Source organism: Tenrec ecaudatus, chromosome 1 (assembly GCF_050624435.1).
Source record: "Tenrec ecaudatus isolate mTenEca1 chromosome 1, mTenEca1.hap1, whole genome shotgun sequence".
Classification (NCBI taxonomy): domain Eukaryota; kingdom Metazoa; phylum Chordata; class Mammalia; order Afrosoricida; family Tenrecidae; genus Tenrec; species Tenrec ecaudatus.
In genome coordinates, this window is record NC_134530.1 from 25,302,401 (window position 1) to 25,323,529 (window position 21,129).

Here is a 21,129-nt window from a genome sequence, read left to right on the forward strand (position 1 = left end):
CAGACAGCGTCTTCGGTTTGGCATATATTTGGGGAAAGACAACTTGGGAGAAATCTTTCTCTATCCCACACTCAGCCATCGTGGCTTTCAGAAACACCAAGCAAGATGATGGAGTGAGTCTGCCTTGAGTACCTTCTTCATCTTTAACCCCAGCTATGGGAAACTGCCCAGTACCAGCGTCCACTCCAGCATTATATTAAGGGCCTGCTGTGGGGCCAAGGGGAGGAGCCCTGGTGACACAGAGAATTGCTAACCGCAAGGTCAGCAGTGTGAAGCCGCCAGCCCCTCTGGGAATCTCACAGGCGCAGTTCTGCCCTGTCCAGCGGCTGGGAGAGCTTGGGTGGGGCCTCGGGAGAGCCCCCTGGCGGTGAAAACAGTTAACGAGCGCGGCTGCTAACCCCAAGTTCGGAGGTGGGCATCCACCTAGAGGTGCCTCAGGAGAAAGGGCGGGGACCAACGTCCCCAAACTCCACCCCTGGAAATTCTGCGGGGCATCGTTCGGGTCTCACACACAGAAGTCTCTATGAACTTAAATCCGCCCCAAGGCAACGAGTGCGTAGAGCTTGCTCGCTTCAGGGCTTCCAGGGAAGGCTCGCGGCACCGGGTCACAGGTCGGGCAGGGCCAGGGTGCAGGCAGGTGGCTCGGGTGCTGGCTTTCCATCTGGCCGCGGTCCCGGCCGCTCCACGCCCACAGTCGCCCCGGGCGGGGCTTCCTGGGCCGTTCGCCGCCTCCCCCGTGGTCATCTGTCCTGCTGCCGCCCCCTCGCTCCGGTTTTACTGCGGCGGCGCCTAGACCCCCGGCATCAAGCACCCTCAGGCGCCCATGGCACCTACCTCAGTGAGCGGCCAGGTCCAGAACGCAATCTAGCGCCCCTAGCAACCGGACACAAGGCCGTTGCTAGGCGGAACTGACGTCCCTAGGGCCACACCCACCCGGCCCGCTAATTTTGACCTCGCTCGGCACCGATAATCTGGCCGATTTCCCCGGAGCTGGCCGTAGCGCGCGCGGTGCCCACGGGCCGCGCGGCCAATCCCAGCGCCGGCGCGCGACACGTGACTCTCACGGCGTTACGTCGCCCGGGGGGAAGGGGCGTGCGTGGCGCCTGCGCACTGCGCCCGCCGGCTCCCGGCGCGTGGAGGCTGCCTGCGCGCGCGAACCGCGCTCGCCTGCAGGTCCTGCCGCTGCGGTGGCGCGCGGGGTCGCGGGGCCATGTCGTGGCTCTTCGGCATCAACAAGGGCCCCAAGGGCGAGGGCGCGGGGCCCGTGCTGCCCTTGCCGCCCGCGCAGCCCGGCGGCGAGGGTGGCGGGGACCGCGGCGCTGGGGACCGCCCGGCGCCCAAGGACAAATGGAGCAACTTCGACCCGACGGGCCTGGAGCGCGCGGCCAAAGCGGCGCGCGAGCTGGAGCATTCGCGTGAGTGCGGCGGGGCTGCTGGGGACCGGGCGGGCCGGCTGGGTGAGGCAGACGGCTCCGGGGAGCAGGGGCAGGGGCAGGTACCGGTACCGGGCCCGGAACAGGCAAGCGGCTAGGCGGGCATTGGCACCGCAGGCCACCAGGAGTGAACTTGGCTCAGGCCGCGCAAGAAAGTTCAGGACACTCATCCGCCCCCTGCACCTTCCTGGTGGTCACGATCACTTGGTGGGGTGCGCGGAGCAAACCCTTGCCGTAGCACGAGACCCAGAGGTTGTGGGGAGCAGGTTCTAAGACCGGTTCCTGCTATCCGGAAGGAACACGTGGGCACTGCCCGCTGCCTCCACGTGGGCCCCGGAAGGCGGGTCCAGGTCAGGAGAGCTACTAGTGTGGCGATTGGTAAGCGATTTCCCACGGAAAAGCAAGCCATCTGGACGATCATTACCACTTCTCAAGAATACACCTGAGTGGACAACTAGCTTTGGGGTCCACAGCCCCGCCTGATGACCTTTCTGACACCAGGACCTTCAAAATACCAGCAGGGACTGGACTTTTCATCCGTCCCACGCCATCTTCCCCACTTTCATTGTGCAGCAAGACCCTAGGGTGTAGAGGGCACTGAATAAATATCCGTTCGATGAACACAACTGCTCGCACACTTTTTTGTTTTAATAGGAGGTGCGCCCTTTAAGAGCTGGAGGGACTGGCCACGCCTCCCCAGTGGCACGGGGTGAGGTGAGGGTTTGCACCCACCTGACTCCACAGCCCTGCCTTCCCTGAGGTGCTGTAAAGACACGTCTAGGGCCGGGGCCTTAGCTCACCTGATAGTTCTCAGAATCCAGCCATTGGGTGTAAACATATTCAGATGTTTAAGCCCATTTCTGGGCAGTATGGCCAGAGAGGGGCTCCCTGATCCCCACAGATGAGATTTTAAAAGTTTGATCCTTTTAGGGCCTGATAGGGTTGGGGGACCGCTTGGGGCTTCAGGGCACCCACCTCTGACAAGTGGCAATCTGGTGTCTTGTGGAACCCCTCCTGGCCCCTCGGCCCCTATGGGGTTTCATTCATGGTAACTCACAGAGCCTCCCTCTCTGTCTAGGAAGCCATAAAGCCCTGTATCCCCCATGCAGTCCAGGGGCCTCCCTGCACCCTGCCCAGGTGTGCCTCTGAATTGCTACCAAGCCCCTCCCTTCACTGTTGCCCCAGACCTGGCCTGGTGGGCACTGCCTCTCGGATCTCAAGTGCTGGCCCCATGTGCTCAGTCGTCAGGTCCCAGGGTTCTGCCCCTGGAGTTTCTTTCTTCCCAGTTCAGGGTCGTTTCAAGGTGATGGCTTCTCAGTTGTAGCTGTGGGTTAGGAGGGCTTGCTGGGAACCAGCACAAGCTTCTTTCTAAGAGGCCCTGTTGGAGGGGCTGCAGCTGGTACATTTCAGCGCAGGGACATTAAGTCCAGTGGCCAAAGGTCAGGTTGCCAATAACTAGGTTTCCCTCTGGGACACAGGCCCAGCGTGGTTAGACTGTGACCCCATGTGCTTCCGGGGACAGACTCCTTCCCACTCTCTGTTCCTGGATAGGCCAGGGCTCTCTGGTTCAGATCTCCTGCTTTCTCTCATGTGGCCTGTTCTTACATGCTAGCCCTTTCGACACCTGTGCTCTGATCCAGGAGGGACTGGGACATGGGGTTCTGGAAGCCTAGCCCCAGCCGCCCTGGCGCCAACGTCAGCCATTGCTCTGACTGATGTCTGGGTAGCTCAGTTCCAGCCACCCTGCTGCTGTCCATCTGGACACGCAAGCTCATGACGTCCACGTCACCTCGGGAAGGACCCTGTGCCGTGGCCTGCCACTCCCAGTAGAAGGCCGCAGGGACAGGCCTCTGGCGGGACAGCCGCGCCATGGAGCCTGATGTGAACATGTGGTCAGGGCTGGGCTGTGGGCGCTCATCTAGTCCCTCAACTGTTGGTGGCCTGGAAGGTCTTTCTGATACAGCCTGATGGCCAGAGCATCACGCCACCCTGGACACCTTCTGGAGCCCCGCAGCTTAGCTTTCTCACAACCCCCACCCCCAAGTCATGGAGACTGGTGCCTCTCAGGTCTTCTGCAGGAACAACACGGGCAGCATGGGATGCCCACCACGGCCACTCATCTCTGGAGATCACGGCTCGGTCTCCCTTGGTCGTTCCTGGTGCGTGCTCGGGGGCGAGCGGCAGGTGTGCCACTTAGGTGACATGAGGAAATGAAGGGCACCCTGGACGGACGTTGGCTCAACTGGCCTGACTTGGGATCCCCTCCGGTGGTGGGGCTAGCTTTTTCTCATGAAGTGCTTGGAAGTGTGCCGGCCCACTAGGGTGTGACCACCCAGCCCAGGCTCTCTGTGGGGTGGAGCAGCATGAGGAGAAACGGCAGCTGGGCGCAGGGGGCCAGGCCCGAAGCCCTGACGGCCCACAGCCCATCGGGCAGGCCAGGGTGGCAGGGTCCTGATGCGCTTGCTCCCCTTTAGGCCACGCCAAGGAGGCGCTGAGTTTGGCGCAGATGCAGGAGCAGACGCTGCAGCTGGAGCAGCAGTCAAAGCTGAAGGTGCGTGCCATGGGTGGGCCTCAGGCTCTGGGTCCGCAGGACCCCGGGTGGACCTGAGTCAGGGCTGCGGTTCCTCTCTGCACGGACTGACTGCCCAGCTCTCCTGCTCTAAGTGAGAGGAAGGGTGCTGGGCGCACAGCTGCAAAGGTGGGTGCGGCAGTGGCCGGCCACCCAAGGGTGGGTGGGTGTGACCTGTATTTCTTTCCTCACTGGTTCTCCCAGGTGCTTGGAGAGATCTGTGGGAGGGACAGGGTGTCTCCCTGCCCACCTGCTATGTGCAGCGTAGTCACAGAGTGAGCCCCTCAGCACCTGGGAGAAGCACCAGGGGAGGGAGGTGGCCTGTCCTTGGTCTGGGCTCTCCATTGGGGTCCGTCCCATCTCATCTGTCTTGACCCTTCGTCGTTCTGGGTGGCACCGCTGAGAGCTGGCAGGGTGTGGGTCACCGCTCGTGCCAGCACGCAGGCAGTTCCGGTCGTGGTGGGGCTGGAAGGGAGCATCGGGGCAGTGGTCCCCGGCTGGGGAGTCCTGGCATGGCGGGCACAGGTGTGAGGGCAGGCCATGCAGCGGTGTCGTGTGGGCAGGAATATGAAGCAGCTGTGGAGCAGCTGAAGAGCGAGCAGATCCGAGTGCAAGCTGAGGAGCGGAGGAAGACGCTGAACGAAGAGACGCGCCAGCACCAGGCCGTAAGGACGCTTGGGGGCAGGGAGCCCTGGATGGGGTTGTGACCTTACCTGAGTGGCCTGCAGAGAGTGGCTGTCTGGCATCTGGGACGCTGAGTGTGCTGAGCTGGGCAGGGGCCGCTCTGCCCACTGCATCCGGGTTCTGCTGCTTGTATGAGAGCTGATGCCATGGGGTGGGGGTGGCCTGTGACCTCAGCCCCCACTGGAGTCATGCCACTCTCGCTCCCCAGAGGGCCCAGTACCAGGACAAGTTGGCCCGGCAGCGCTACGAGGACCAGCTGAGGCAGCAGGTGAGCCGCACCCCTCTTGCGGACTCGGGGTCCTCGTTCCGATCATGCCCCTGCTCTGCCCAGCCCTGCCTGTCAGGGGCTGCTGGCCTCCCCGAAAGAGCCAGGGTCTTCCTGGTGCCCTGAGCATGGGGGTGCTTTGGGCATGCTCCGGACAGCAAACGCCAGGGCTGGAAGGCGCTCCACTCGGGTGTCCGTTCCTGGACAACCACATGCACATGCACACACGGGACCAGGGGCACACCCTCGTGGTCGGTTACCCCTGGACACGAGGACGGGGAGGCAGTCTCTGTACCAGGCTCCTGCACCACTGCGTGGCACGGAGGTCGGGTCATGAGAGAGGGTTTCCGCGCAGGAGCAGCAGCCTCTCCTGGGCCCTTGCCGCTGTTGTAACAGGGACACAGCTGCCCCCTGGGGAGTGGGCGGTGGCTGTGGAGAGAGCAGGGTGCACGGGCCACCTGGGAACTTGGGGTGCAGAGGGTAAGCGGTGTGCGTGGACCCCGAGCGCTTCTGCCCTTCTGCGTCTGAACCCCCGCCCCTCTTCTCAGCAACTCCTCAACGAGGAGAACCTGCGGAAGCAGGAGGAGTCTGTGCAGAAGCAGGAGGCCATACGCCGAGGTAGCGGGACCCCTGGCTCTGGAAGGTGGGGGGAGAGGCAAGTTGTAACCCCGAGTTCCCCCTGCCCTGCCCCACCCCAGCCAGGAGAGAGGCCCGAAGACCCGCAAACAAGGGCCTTGGGTGGCAGGTGTTAGCGCGGGCACCACTTCCTCTGGGGCCCTGAAACCCTTCCTCTAAGGTCTGCTCCTCAGGGTGGAGGTCTGCGTCCTGCCCTAGGGAAGCGCAGCGCCCCTCACTCAGCCTCCCACCACGGCAGCAGCTCACGTGCTCAGGCCATGTACTCATGCGTGCTTTCACACGTGCACAGGGGTCTCGAGTCGCCGCTGTCCCCTCGGCACTCTGCAGCCGTGTGGTAGCAGGCCCCTGCCAGGTGCAGAGGCTGGCACGGTGCGGGTGGTGCCCCTCGCGGTGTCTGCCTAGTGGGTTTCTTTTTTCCTCCTCTCTGCCTCACCCTGTGCCCCTTCTAGCAAGGTCTGGGGTCGGGTTGTCTGGCTCCTCCAAGGCTGCAGGGGTCTGAGGTCAGAGCCCCGGGGTGGCTGGCCCTCGGGTGGGGTCTGTGTCTATGTGTGTCCTCAGGGGTGGGGCTGGCGGGAACGTGGCTGAGCCCCCTGTCCCACAGCCACGGTGGAGCGGGAGATGGAGCTGAGGCACAAGAACGAGATGCTGCGGGTGGAGGCCGAGGCGCGGGCCCGGGCCAAGGCCGACCGGGAGAACGCGGACATCATCCGCGAGCAGATCCGCCTGAAGGCCGCTGAGCACCGGCAGACCATCCTGGAGTCCATCAGGTGGGGGCTCCCCGAGCAGGCGACGACTGCCTGAGCAGGCCCCGGGCGATGGGATCCTCCCCATCGGCCTCCCTCCGGGTGATGGCACTGTCTTCCCTCCGCAGGACGGCGGGCACTCTGTTTGGTGAGGGCTTCCGTACCTTTGTGACTGACTGGGACAAAGTGACGGCCACGGTGAGTACTGACCACTGTGCTAGGGTGGGCACCCAGTGACTCCCGGACCTCGGCTGTCTCCCCAAGCTTTGGGCTCAGCACCTGCAGGCACAAGAGGTGGCCCCAGGTGGTTCCCTTCTGCCATCACTTGCTGCCGCCTCTTTCCTTCCACACCCAGCTTCCCGGGACGGACCTGGAGGGACTGCTGGCATTTGTAAGGACCCAGTTAAACCTGGCCTGGCAGGCTGAGGACTGTAGTTAGGGGAGCAAGTTTCTGACCCCCAGGCTGCGAGGAAGAGGGGATGGGGTGTTGTCAGCTTGCTGCCTCCTCTCCCTTTGGGGAACTGTCACCAAGTAACTGGGGAATTTTCTTATTGGCCCACTTAGACATTGAGGACACAGCTGAGCTTCCCCCCGGGAAGTCAGCAGCTCTCGCCTTGAGCACCGACTGTACACCCCACCCCAGCCACAAATAATGTGGTTTCTTCCGTTGGGGTTTCTGGGAGGCACCCAATCTAAACAAGTCTCAACCCAAAGGCCCGCTCTTAACACCCAGGGGGGCTGGGCCCTGTGCTGAAGGCCCTTGCCCACCTCGATTGTGCGCCCAGATAAGGAGCTCCCAGCCCTGCCTGAGTTCCCGTGTGGGCACCTAAGTGTCAGCTTACAGGCTCACTAGCTCGCTAGGTTAAGTCCCCCTGAGTAGATGTCTGTTCTGTGCCAGAGTCTATTCTGCTAGGACAAGAGACAGCTGGGCACGGCAGGGCAGCGGGGATGGCTGTGACCAAGCACAGAGCCCCTCCGCTTCCACCTTTTCTGCCGTGCGTGGAGGTTAGGGCCTCGCTCCATGGACAGTGCTTTGAGACAGAGCTGTTCGGTGTTCTGTTAAAATTTTTATTTCTGTAAAATCGGTAACGGTGTCCCCACTTGCATATCTGTTTTTATGGCTTTGCATTTTTCTCTCTGTCCCTCTTTTCTCGCATCTTAGGCTGTAGCGTTTGATTATTGGTTGAGGATCCTTCTATATTTTTACGGCAATGAATTTTCCTCGTAGTACTCGCTTTGCTGCGTCCCGGACGTTCGGTTTGTTGTGTTTTTGTTTCCTGTCCTCACAGGATTTTTCTGGTTTCTGTTTAGCTTCTCGTTGGGCCCATTGGTTGTTGAAAAGTGTGTGGTTTGATTCCCAGGCATTTGTAGATTTCCCAGTGTCCTTCTGTTGTTTACTGTATATTCCTCTGTGCGTGGAGTATGTACTTGGCGTGGTTTCAGCCTTTTTTAAGGTGTTTGTTAGGTGCCGTTGAGTCTGTTCTCCGTGGACGACAGACGAAAACACCTTCTGGGTTTGTTTGTTTTTGCCATCCTCACAACCACTGCTGTGTTCAGTCCATGGTGAGGCCGTGTCACTGAAAGCCTTCCTTTTTACGGACCCTCGTTTGGCCAAACACGATGTCTTTCTCCAGAGACTGGTCTCCCGAGACCACGGCCAAAGTCTCGCCACCTCTGCTGCTGGCTGCAGTTCTTGTCAGACGGATTCGTTTGCCTGTGCGGCAGTTCACGGTCTCTTGATTTTTCCTCGCCAAGATCGTAACTCAGAGTCTCCAGCCTTCTTGTGGAAAGCAGTTGCAAACGCCGTGGGTTGGGTCAAGAGTACCGGGTCCGTAGGGGACGTCTTTGCTTTCTGACTCTGAAGAGGCCTTTCAGAGCAGGCTGGTGCAAGGCGGTCCGTCATTTGGCTTCTTGATTGCTGCGTCCACGAGCACTGATTGTGTCCAAGTAAAATGAAATTCTTGGCCACCTCCCTCAGGTCTGTTTAATGATAGCGCCGACTGGTCTAACCACCCCCCAAAAACAGCAGCCTCTCCCCACCACCCAGTTGCTTCCAACTCACGGTGCCGCTGGGTGTCGCCGCGTCACCTCCCAGCACAGTCACCACCTGACCCGCACCGTCCTCGCCCGAGCCCATTGTCGCAGCCATGGGGCCCGTCATCTCCGAGGGCCTCCCCTCCTTCCTGCCCCCACAGGATGCCCTTCCCCAGGGACTGGCTTCTCCTGACGGCCTGACCTAAGTCTGTAAGGCGAAGGCTTGCCGTCCGTGCCTCTGAGCAGCACGCTGGCCATCCTTCTTCCAAGACGCCGGCTCGGCGCGCCTTTGGAGCAGCCCGTGGCCCTCTGAATCTTCTCACTGAGCACCACCATTCAGACGCATCGGTTGTGCTGTGGTCTCCCTCGATCACGGTCCAGCTCTCCCTGCGTGTGCGGCACTGCCAGGTACCGTGGCTTGGGCTTGGGTCGGCGCCTCAGTCCTGACTTGTCAGCACTCTGAGGGTACTGTGCACCTCTCCTCGCAGCTCATCAAGGGCGTCTGGGCACCGGCAGCCTCAGCTCTCTCCCGGGGAGCAGTTGGCGGGTTTGAGGCGCCGACCTTGCCGTTAGTGGCCTAGCACTTACTTGACAGCGCTACCAGGGCGCCTTGCGTCTCGGTCGCGTCTTGAGGATTCCGTTTTCTTTACTTCGAGGTGTGACCCACAGTGTGGGCGGTGTTCCCTGATTGCATCTTCACTTAAGCGCTGCAGGTCCCCGCGGCCTCCAGCCAGCAGCGGGTGTCGGCTGCGCAGACAATTCCGCATCCAGGTTGTTTCCAGACCGGGGAAGTAGAGTGGAAGGCGCCCACCATGAAGCCCTCCCCTCCGGGCTTTGCCCCACATGGTGTCCCCTTGCCCTGGCCCGACAGCTGCTGCTTGGGCTGCGCACACGAGCACAACGGAGGGGCTGGGATTCCTTCTCCCCGGTTTGTGATGACTCACAGACCGTGTCTTCCCACAATCCAGGAATCCTCGTTCCTAGGTGCCCTGCATTCCGCCAGAGTATGTAGGAGAGCCACGGTGACGCTCCTTGCTACACGTCTTCCCCCGCGCCTGGCTTGCATGTCTGGAGTCCCCGTAGAGGCGCTCCTGCAGACATTTTTGAGCCTTCTTCAGCAGAATTCTGCGCGTGTGGATGCCAATGATTTCCGCCTTCTCTTGGCTCACCTTTCACAGTCGCGGGTTTCTTTGGAAGGCGGTTAAAACTCCCTGGTGGCCTAACGTGTGAGGGCTCTTGGAGCGTCTTCCATGTCTGCTTCGGAAGAATGTGCTTTCTCTCGTGGGTGGGTGGATCTGTCGAACGTAGCTGATGGGTTGTCGAGTTCAGGCGCTCCGGTCCCTGAACTTCGTCTGGTGTTCTGTTCGTTACGGCAGGCGGGCTCCTGACCTCTCCCAGCGTGATTTTTGACGTGGTTTCGGTTCTCCGTTCAGTCCCGCTCACTGTTGGTCCGCATGTTCTGTAGCCTGGTGGTGCGATCACTTAGGCATTGGGGTGCTGACTACGAGGTGAGCAGTTTGAACCCACCAGCTACCCGAGCAAGCAGCCTGCTTCTGTGCAGACTGACCATCTCCCACGTCCTGTGGAGCCGTTCTGCTCTGCCACAGGAGCGACTCGTGCCCGTGAATTTGGGTTGGGTCTTATCAGGTGCATGGAGCGTTCTGCCGGGTTGATGACACTGGTTTTCCATAGGAGCCCTGGTGACATAGGGGGTGCGCGTCCAGCTGAGACCACACGCCCAGCAGTTTGAGACCGCCAGCCGCTCAGGGAGAAAGCTCTCTGCTCACGCCAATGCTTAGAACCTAGGAAGCTCCCCGGCCACTTGCACCGTGTCCTGCAGGGTGGCTGTGCGTCAGCATCAGCTGGGTGGCAGTGGGTGTGGTTTGGTTTACCCTAAGCCATACCCTTTGTTTTGGGTGGTTCCTGTGGGCCCCGACCCTCACCTGCGGTCATGTCCCTGGGTGCTGGGTGTGCAGGTCAGTATCGTGGGGGAGATGAGTCAGGTCTATCATGGAGACTCGCTGTACAGGGCAGTGTGAGGGAAACCAGCCCCTAACACATCATCACGGGTCCGGTAGGTGCAATTGGACAGCGATAATAAGTAAAGATTACAGTAAAGTCATAGAGAGCATGAGAGATAGAAGAGAGAGTGAAATAATCGAGTCAGGCACGTTTCATGGGAGCATGCTCATCTCAGCCTCACTTGGTGGTCCAGCTGGAGAGAGAGATTTATTGCACCAATAAATTCTCTGGGGATGTGCAAGCCCCCTAATTACAGGTGAAGATATACGTCACAGGAAAGGGTTGTGCTATAGGTAATGTAGTAATGGGAGGGGGGTGATCTAGGAAGGGGTGGTATTGGGGTACACATGTGACAAGGTGGCAGATAACAGATTCAGGGAGGCAGCTTAACTTTGGACGTCACTGAGCAGGTTTGACCTGTTCTCTGACTCCCCATGGAAACCATTATCAGTAGGGTGTAAACCCCACCTACAGGAGTCAAACTGATGATCCGCAAGCCTTTAGGGAGAATTAACTCATTGTCCTTAACAGCAGAGAGTGGGCCCTACTTGTGGTGGGCCCAGACAGTTGTCTGGCGACTGACTGCCTTCAAGGAGGACGTCCCTGAGCATCTGACCTCCCACCATTTGCTGGCAAATAGCCTCTAATGTGTGGCATGTTTTTGGGAGAGACAAAGCTGGGGAGAAGTCTCTATAATCCCACAGCACAGCATGGACAGAGCAGTTCCACTGTCCCGGGTCCATTCAATTTGCAGTCTGGGAAGCTGGCATCTCCATTCCTCTTGGGCTATGGGCCCTGCAGCCTTGCTTACCCGGCCCTGTGCCGGTCTCTGCAGCCTTGCTCTTTCTGTGTGAGCGGTCGGAGGGTACTTTCTGACAGTGGGGGGGTAGTAGAGAAAGGTGGGCGTCACATCTCTCCGTTCCCCTCTGAAAACTTGGCTCTCCAGGTGTAGTGCTTGGCTTAGGGCCCAGTGACAGTCTGTGTAGTGCAGCGGCTCTCAACCTTTGGGGGTGTAACAACCCTTTCACAGGGGTCACCTAAGACCATCGGAAAACACATATTTCAGGTAGTCTTAGGAACTGAGAGACCGCTCTGTCTCCAGGTGGATCCCCCCCACATGCAGGTACGCCCACCTAGGAGTACCCAGTGTGATGACATCATCATGCCAACCCCATCACATACACCCTGCACAAATACAGGTGTACGCGACAGGGTTGGCCCCATAATGTACTTATGCGGACCAGTCACACATGTGCAGAGAGCAGCTGCTGTGTAGAAAGCAGCTACTCTGTTAAAAGCAGCTACTGTGTTGAAAGCAGCAGTAGTGGAGGTAAAATGACACTTTATGAATTTTAATTACTGTGTAAATGTGAAATCATGTACTGTGAAATTTCCTCCTGCAAATATACACACACACACACACACACCTGTACCATGGGAACTTAATCTGGATGCTGATTGGTCTTTTTATATTTAGTTGTGGTTATGTTCAATTTGTAATGAAAATACATCCTGCATATCAGATACTTACATGACGAATCATAACAGTAGCAAAATTATAGTTATGAAGTGGCAATGAAAATAATGTTATGGTTGGGGGGTCACAACGACATGAGGAACTGTATGAAAGGCTGGCGGCATGAGGAAGGCTGAGAACTGCTTGTGTAGAAGGTTCTGGTGTGGCTGAAGCCTGGGTTTCAGAGCGCGCACTGCTCAGGGCAGCTGACCAGCGTCCTCAGGCGTGCATGCCGTCAGGGGCGCATCTTCCTGAGACCTGTGAGTTTGAGGGACTAGTGGGTAGGATTCTCTGGTTCTGTGTCTGGACTTGTGTCCTCTGCCTGTCTAAGGGACATCATGAGAGTGGGCTTTGTGTGCGTCCTGGATTGTGTCCCGGCAGGTGCTGCGAACCCGGCTCACAATTTCTTTCTGCTCCAATCCAGGTGGCCGGGTTGACGTTACTGGCTATTGGGGTCTACTCTGCTAAGAACGCCACGGCCGTGGCTGGCCGGTACGTAGAGGCCCGGCTGGGGAAGCCCTCCCTGGTGAGGGAGACCTCCCGCATCTCCTTGCTAGAGGCGCTGAAGCACCCCGTGCAGGTGAGCCCCCCACTGAGTGTGTGCTCTGGCCCAGGGTGCCCCCGCCGATAAGTCCTCCTGCCACCAGCTCACACCCATGGGCTCCAGGGGTGCTGTCTCCCGGGGCCCAGCTGACAGCCGGACTGCTCTTTGCTTGTGCACAGCATGACCACTGGGCCCCTGACCCTTCCCTCCACACTGCCACCTCCTCGCGTGGCCACCAGAGGGCACTCTCGGTGCCCATCTGCTCCTCCTACGGGATGAGAGTAGGGAATCATCAACAATTCTGTGTGCCAAAGTCCTGCTGGGTCGGTCCAGGCATTTAGGACACATGGGGTGGGGGTGGGGGGGTCTGTTCACATCGGGTCCTGATCCTCGGCTGTCTCCTCGGGAGGATGTTGGTATTTCTGTGTCCTGTGGGTATACCCTGTGGCAGCCTCCCCAGGAGAGCCTGAACAACACACACACACACACTCCATTAAAAGTCTGTAGTCAGATGATACTAACAACTCTCCCACCACAGACACTTTAGAAAACAAAAATCACTGAACAGCGTCCAAGTCGCCCCAGACGCCGGCAGGTGCTCTGTGCAGTTCTCGATTAAGCTTTCCCGGCGGGCTGCCTGTGCTGGTGGTCCCGCACGGCTGTCTGCGTGTGCCGGCGTGCCGCGTTCTGCTAGCTGCAGGCTGGCCCTCAGCCCAGCGCGGGGACTTTTGCTGATGGAGCCGTGTCTCCGCAGGTCAGCAGGCGTCTGCTCAGCAAGCCCCAGGATGCACTGGAAGGCGTCGTCCTCAGCGTGAGTATGCGCGCCCGCGCGGTGCTCCTCTGTCCCCGCCCGGGGTCTGCACCCCTGGGGCCGAGGCTCAGCTCACGTGCCCCATGTGGGTGTCTTGGGCACATCTGCAGGGTGGGGACCCCTTTGGACCATAGGGTGTGGGATTGGGTGCTGGGGCCTCCTGCTGACCCGGCCCTGTGGCAGAGTGCAGCCTTAGCTCGTCAGGTGTGTGTGAGAGCTCAACATCCAGATCTCTTCCCTGTCTCCCCCGCAGCCCACGCTGGAAGAGCGGGTGCGGGACATTGCGATAGCAACCAGGAACACGAAAAAGAACGGGAGCTTGTACAGGAACGTGCTGATGTACGGGCCCCCGGGCACCGGCAAGACGCTGTTTGCCAAGGTGAGGTGCACGCCGAGACAGGGCTTGTCCCCCAGGGGGCCACCAAAGCCCGCCGGCTGTGTCCTGGAGCTCTGCCTGGGCCCCAGGGGTGGCAGCAGCTTTGCTCGTGGGGAGGGAGAGCTGGCAGGAGGCGGTTTCCATATGACTCCGAGCTCGGGCAAGCGTGGGCGTACCTTTGGAAGAGACGGTGTCTCATGCGCCTGTCCCACCCCACCCCCCAACGCAGAAACTGGCCCTGCACTCGGGCATGGACTACGCCATCATGACAGGCGGCGACGTGGCGCCCATGGGCCGGGAAGGTGTGACCGCCATGCACAAGGTCTTCGACTGGGCCAGCACCAGCCGGAGAGGGTAAGCTGTCACATCTGACCTCCCTGGCTCCTAGGTACAGTGAGCAAGGAGGCCCCGCCCTCCTGGCTGCCCTTTCGAGGGCCCTCTGGTGGGCAGCCACCACTCACCCCAGAGGCGCCGGTCATTGATGTCCGGCGGATCCACCGGGGACCTTGTGGTCACAGAGACCGGGCAGTAGCAGCCCGGGTCCTCCCTAGTGTCATCTGATGGCCCCGGTCAGGGGTGCTTGTCAGCTGTGGGTCCCCTGAATGGCAGTTATGTGATGTGGGCGATCACTCAGCCCCCCACACAGGAAGAGGCCGGAGCGCCTCTGGGTGATTTCAGAACCAGAAGTGGGGTGGGAGGGTGCAGGTGGGCCCACCCTTCCCGTATCTGTGTGTGTGCACTCGGATAGGTGTGCATGCACATGAGCATGTGCGAAAGACATTGATTTCCTGCCTAAAAAGCATTGGCCTGTGCCTCCCCCCCCCCCAGGAGATTAGAACATTTTCCCACAAACCTCTGAGAAGGTTGGCTGCATTCCCAGATGTCTGCGTCTGTCCCTACAGGCCAGTGCCCTGCACATGTCCACCAGACTTCCGGAGATGCCTCCTCTTCCCGGCTTCCCGCAGCGCTGACTGGGCACCGGGCGGCCACTCCTCGGAGCCCTTTTGAAGGGCTGGAGGAGGGCCTTTACTTGTCTTTCCATTTTGTTGTTGAGACCACACACAGCAAAACAGCAACTTCACAATCCGGGGGGTGGGGGTTTGCCATGCTCATCCTCCCCGCGAACATAGGCTCCAGGCCTCCTCAGTAAGGTTCCTGTCAGGTCGTTGGAATCGCGTGGGCCTTGTGGCCCCCTGGGGACGGGCCTTGAGGGAGCTTTATGAACTCACCTCGAGAGTCTTTGGGGGGCGGGTCTGGTCTTAGGTTCCAGGTGCGCTCGGGGCAGTTGCCGTGGAGGGTTCCAGCATCTTTGTGGTTTTCCTCTTTGCTGACGGGCATGGTGTTGTTGCTCTCAGTCTGTAAACGGGGCCATGGCATCATACCTCTTGGGCCAGCTCCCCAAGGGGAGGACAGAGCCTGGGGAGCAACATGGGCTCAAAGCTGACTGCACGCGTCCCCCTGCCAGCCTTCTTGACCATCTCAGACACCAGCCACTCCCTCCTCTGCCCGCGGCCTTCACGTGTCAGTCACAGCACTCACAGACCAAGCTCAGCACCGGGGATTCACTAGGGGAGTGGCTAGTGACCATTCGACACGAGGGTCAGGAGGCACGGGGCAGGCCTCTCCGCTCCTCTCAGCCCCATCTGGCCTCAGCCCTGCCCAGCCAGTCAGGCACTCTGCACTCTCCCTCTGGGTCAGTCACCCTCCATGGCCTGGGAAGCCTGCCCCGCCGCCTCTGCCGAGATGATGCCGCTCGTTGTCGCCAAGCTGGGCCTCCCTGGTTTAGGAGGTTCTCAGCACAGGGACCCCGGGTCCAAAGGACACGCTCCTGCTGTAGCTGTTCTTTCTTGATGGGAACGAGGTTCCCTGCCTTCTGCGTCTGCGTCTCTCTGTGGCTCCGTGCACCTTATTTGCAGGATCCCAGCCCCCCCAGGGGTGCAAGGCGCCTTGTCCAATTCCTTTAGTGGGCACAGCGTTCTTTGTACATCCACACCCAGTCGTTTGGCAGGAGAAGAAAGGCCACGGGCAAGTGACCCTTTGCACGACCGTGTCCATTTTTGAGTGCCCTCCAGGCAGTCACTGTTCCCCGTTTCAGCCCTGCCACCACCCGTCGCCTGCCCGCTGCTTGAACTCACGTGTCCCCTGGTGGGAGGGGGGGTCATCTTGTTGATGGGAGACGGTTTTGAGGGAGATGTTTCCAGAAAAGGACCGCTCTGATGACTGCTGCCCTCCTAATGACCGGCTCTCATCATCCCAGAGGGCAGGATGCCTGTCTCGGGACTCTGTTTGGTTGCCTCCCCACCCCCTTGCCTGCAAGCCTGCCGGCATCTCTGGCCAGGGCAGAGCCTGCACTGCCCGCTCCTCACCACGCCCTCCCCCCACAGCCTCCTGCTCTTCGTGGACGAGGCGGACGCCTTCCTCCGGAAGCGGGCCACGGTGAGTTCATGCGGCCCCCGCCAGCTCTGTGCGAGGGGGGAGGTTGGCCAGGCCTGCCGGCAGCCGTGTGAATTCAGTTTGGATGACGGACGTTCCACGGGAGGCAGCGTGAGAGTGGCTAAAGTTAGGTTCTGGCTTCCCATTTTAGACGCCTAGAAGCGTTACGTGGCCCCGCCTGCCGTTTTCTTAGCTGCAGTGAAGGGACAGTGTCTGCACCCCCATTTGGTGCACGCACAGCCCGGTGGCAAAGTGGTTATGGATTGGGCTGCTGACGGCAAGGTCAGGAGTTCAAAACTACTAGCCGCTCCGCAGGAGAAAGACTGGGCCTTCTACCCCCAGGAGGAGGTGGTGTCCCTGAAGCTGACAGAACCAGTTCCACCCTGCCCGGCCGGTCCCTGTGAGCCGGCCTCTGCTCGGTGGCAAGGGGGTGGTGGTGGTGGTGTGTGTGTGTGTGTGCGCGCGCGCGCGCGCGCTCTCAGCCTCCCGACTAACGTGGGGATGTCGTCACCAGGAGAAGATCAGCGAGGACCTGAGGGCCACCCTGAACGCGTTCCTGCACAGGACTGGGCAGCACAGTAGCAAGTAAGGGCCCCACGGCGCCCCGCTGCTCAGCGCCCCGCTGCTGCCCTGGCCACGCTGGGGCTGGGCCTGCCATGGAGGCTGTGAGGCCTCAGGGCTCTTTCCTCCGCCCTGCTCTCCTGGCCTCCTTCAGCCTCTGACGGGTCCCAGCACTGGCTGAGTGTAGGACGCCCACCCACACCCGCTTCTCTGCTCGCCCCCCAGGTTCATGCTGGTCCTGGCCAGCAACCAGCCCGAGCAGTTCGACTGGGCCATCAATGACCGCATCGACGAGATGGTGAACTTTGCCCTGCCCCAGCGGGCGGAGCGGGAGCGCCTGGTGAGGCTGTACTTCGACAAGCACGTGCTCAAGCCGGCCACCGAGGGCAAGCAGTGAGTCGGGCGCCGTCCCCATCCACCTCCCACAGCCCTTCCATCCAGGAGCTCTTAAACAGCTGTGTCTCTGCGTCTGCGCCTAGGCTTAGGGGCCCCCTCGCCTCCCTTCCCTGTCCCCAGGCTCCCCTGCTCAAGCCCCAGCGGGTTTGATAGCTACTTTGCACCCGGGTACTGCCCGGCAGGTGCCTCCTGAACTTCGTTTTGTGCAAACATCTCGAATGCTTTCCTTTACCGGAAGTGCCTGGGGGGTAGAACCGGTCAGGCCTGGTGCCAGGCAGCTGGGCAGTGCTGGGTGCTTGGCCAGTCGCCAGACACTCACCGGGCCCATGGGTCGGGCCTCCCAGGTTGGCTGTGAGAGGTGAATTTCGCCCTCTCAATTTGGGTGGTCCTGCCAGCAGCAGCTCCCCCATTCCACGCACCCACACCCTGAGCTCTGGGGTCCTCCTAGCCACACAGCCTTTAAGAGACCCAGCAAGGCCACAGCCGCCCCTGCGTATGGCCAGGGTTCCTGCATAGCAGAGGGGCATGAGCAGCAGGTAAGGCTCTTGGACCAAGGCCTGCGGCAGGCAGGTACCCTTAAGGCGCTGTCCCGGCCGCCTGCCCCAGATCAGCACTTGGTCTATTTCTGAGCCTCCCTCCGGGAAGAGCTTCAAGTGCACAGAGCAAGCAGGTCTTACAGGCCTTGACCCAGATCCTCCACCGCCTTTTGCCGTCGTGTCCCTTCTTGGAGTGTCCATTACTTCCTGTGTTCACTGTCTCTGCCCCACTGACCCACCCCCACCCCGTGTCTCTGTGTGGCCTGGCTCGTGCACCTGAGGCGGCCCACTCCCGGCAGCTCCTGCACAGCCCCTGCCCGGGCCTTGGAGCGTTCCCTCCCTGGCCAGCAGGGGCGCTGTTCTAGGAGCTTGAGGCTGAATGGGCGGTGCCAGCTCAGAACCATTTCTCTGCCCAGTTTCCTGCTGGTGTGTAGCATTTCCACGCAGGATGGAAGGTTCTGGTGTGGAGGTGGTGCCAGGCCAATAGCCTGCCGTGGCATGCCCAGCGTCCAGGAGCCCTTGTTCCGTGGGCACCGGCAGCAGTGCGCTGGGTCCACTCTCAGAGCACAGCCCTAGGTGCTTACCCTGGAGACATCACCTGCCACCTCTTTGTCTTACCTGGTCCTTACCAGGGGCTGCGGACTCAGTGGGGGTTGGGTGCTCCACTCTGAGGGGAGCATGCTGTGGCCTGGAGGGTCCTCTGGCTGGGCCTCAGAGAGCATCAGCCTTCCTGTGTCAACTGTCCCTTTCTAGGCGGCTGAAGCTGGCCCAGTTTGACTACGGGAAGAAGTGCTCGGAGATCGCCCAGCTGACGGAGGGGATGTCTGGCCGGGAGATCGCCCAGCTCGCCGTAGCCTGGCAGGTGAGGAGGGCCGGCAGGTTTGATGAGGCGGGCTGCTGGCCCGGAGCCCCCAACGTTTCAGCATGGGGGTCTTAGGGAAAGGTTTCTGTCCTGGCCTAGGCAAGGATGTCTATCTGGCAGCTGCACATAGACACAGACAAGTCCACCAGGGACATCTGGGGACAGCTGTTGACATTCGACCTTCACAGGTCCTGCCATAGCCAGTGGGGCTGTTGGGGAAGCAGGGGGCTCTCAGCAGCACGGTCAAAGCCTCGCATCAGACGTCCCAGGGCAGGCGGGGTGGGGGACCCAGGACACAACTAAAGCCAGGGAAGCCAGTTCTGGTCCAGTGGAAGGGTGGTGAGGGACAGGTGCTCCGTGTCCACAGGCCTGCCTGGCGGGGGAACAGCAGCAGCCAGTCTGCTCCTCTCTGCTGAGGGAGCTACCGGCCAAGGTCCTCTCTGGGTCGGCCCCGCCCCGCTGTCCAGGGCCATAGAGCCCACCCTGTGGCCCTCCAAGGGTCAGCTGGGGCTCCTGGATGAGTCATTCGGGGCCTGTGGTGGTAAGAGCGGTATAGTCTCCCCTCCCGGTGTCTTCCCAGTAGCAGCTGCCCAGGCATGAAGTGACTGAGTGTTTAAACTCCCCCTCACCTCAGCACACAGGAGGCTGTTCGTCAGCATGGCCTGGGTTTCGCGGCTGTAACAGCCCCAAGTCTCCATTCCGCCCCTGCCTGGGCGCCCCTGAATGGAGTCGTCCCCTTGCCCACCTGACAAAGCAGGTGGCACCCTTGTGTGTGCTGGCGAAGAGGCTCCTGTTGAGACCCGAGGGCTGTGGTCCTCGCCACGGGGTCTCTGAGCCTGCCTGCAGGCCACGCCCATGGGCTTCCTCTGGCCTGGGCTGGCGCTTGCCCTGGGATGAGCCCCTCAGAGGGGTTCTAAGGCACCACCTTCCCCTGACCCGTCTGAAGTCGGTCCTGGCCACTGGTCACGTTTGTCTGGCCTGAGGAACTTAGAACTGAGCCAGTGTGGTTGCTCACGCTGACCCCCACCCAGGGCCGGGTCTCTGTTGGTTCAGAGGCCATCTGGTGGGCTTGCAGGGACCCCTGCGTCGGCCCTGCTGGTCAGAGCCTCGGGTCTGGGGGTTCGTCACCACGTTAAAGATAAGCCCAGTCTGCTGTGACTCCACCCTCAGGCTGCTGGGCCCTCTCAGCCTGGGCTGCCAGTCGTGTGTGAAGGGAGACCTGCGCACCCAGACGGGCACAGGGGGCCTGCTTCCCCCTCCCTTACAGCTTGGGGGCAGGGCTGGGAGGAGGGGGCATGGCTTCACCTGACTTGGCCGGCCTCCTTGGGCCTCTAGCCAATAACCTGGGTGCAGGCAGATGAGGGCCGGGTTCCGTGGATCCCAGCATGGCTGTCCGCACAAAGGCTACAGCCCCATGGTTCTGGCTCAGGCAGGTAGAGTGGACTGTCTCGGTTTCTCATTTCAGAAAGTGGTTGAAGTGGCTGCTTGCAGGGAGCCCAGGGCTGGAGGGGCCGTGTGGGCCCCCCATCTAACAACCAGCTGGCCCACTACGTCCCCATAGGGGGTGATTTGGGGAGAGGACACCAGAGACTGGGCTGTCTGAGGCCAGGAAACCCTTGCCCAACTTGCCCCTCCGACCCTTCCCCCCATCTGACAGGCCATGGCATACGCGTCCGAGGACGGGGTCCTCACCGAGGCCATGATGGACGCCCGCGTCCAGGACGCCATCCAGCAGCACCGGCAGAAAATGCAGTGGCTCCGGACGGAAGGCCCCACCGACACCAACCCCCCACCCTCCTGAGGCCCCAGCAGGGGTTCGGGATGGACGCCATGGCGAGGACATAGGCCAGGAGGGACACCCAGCTCAGCGTTACAGGACAGGAGGGCACCCTCCCCGGGCATGTTCAGGCTCTGGTTGCAGGGCCAGCCACTGGTGTGTGGTCTCTGTGGGGCCGCCAGAGCACGGTGTAGGTCTGCAGTATACCTTCCCTCGGGATTGGGGAAGGGGGACCCTCCAGACAGCCCTCATGGGAGTCTGACCCTCCATGCCAGCACCCCATCCCCACCCTCATCAGCCCTGCCCAGTGGGGGTTGGAGGTATGACACCCAGGATCCTAACAGAGATCATGGGGTCTCAAGATCCCCAGGCAGCCCTGTGGAGAGGGGGGCCTGACTTTGGCCAGCAGGTGCCGCTGGCTCTCTTGGTGCTGGTCCTTGCCCTGTAGGCTTGGTGTGGCCATGGCCTAGAAGCTGCCGGTGGGGCAGGGAGCCCCTGGACTGGAGTTGGAGGCCTGTCCCTCCAGCATCTAATAAAACCTCTGAACCACAGTTTCCGCATCTGCATCGGTGGCCGACGTGGGCGAGCTGGCGGGTGGGCAGGCTGGCCTGGGGGCCTTGTGTCCATAAGGCCTCTGTGCCCAACCAGGTCAGGTGAAAGAAGAGTCGGAGGCTGGAGCTTTCTGGATACTTTACTGACCTCGGCCAGAGTGGACATCACAGTGAGGCGCCCCCCTCCCCCCCCCATGGGCCCTGGGCAGGGGGGCTGCTCGTGCAATAGGTGGGCTCAGGCCTTATTGCTGCTGGGCTGGAAGTGGCCCACCCCAAGGGCCCCCAACTCCCTTGCTTGGGGACACGCATACGTCCCATGTGCAGACAGTGCAGGTGCCAGCCTGCCTGACCCTCCCTTGAGGAGCCCCAGCCTCTTCTCT

The 21,129-nt window shown here is 60.9% G+C and overlaps 1 protein-coding gene across 1 annotated transcript; it reads left to right on the forward strand.

The window, feature by feature from the left end:
* Positions 1 to 1,121: 1,121 nt before the first annotated feature.
* Positions 1,122 to 20,749, forward strand: LOC142448250 (ATPase family AAA domain-containing protein 3A). The gene is made up of 16 exons (XM_075549902.1): positions 1,122 to 1,415; positions 3,908 to 3,984; positions 4,566 to 4,667; positions 4,895 to 4,954; positions 5,500 to 5,569; positions 6,189 to 6,354; positions 6,459 to 6,528; positions 12,327 to 12,482; positions 13,201 to 13,257; positions 13,511 to 13,636; positions 13,863 to 13,987; positions 16,018 to 16,069; positions 16,581 to 16,651; positions 16,853 to 17,020; positions 18,313 to 18,421; positions 20,079 to 20,749. Exons 1-16 carry the CDS (start codon positions 1,211 to 1,213, stop codon positions 20,220 to 20,222), a joined length of 1,758 nt encoding a protein of 585 aa, XP_075406017.1. The 5' UTR covers positions 1,122 to 1,210; the 3' UTR covers positions 20,223 to 20,749.
* Positions 20,750 to 21,129: the final 380 nt, after the last annotated feature.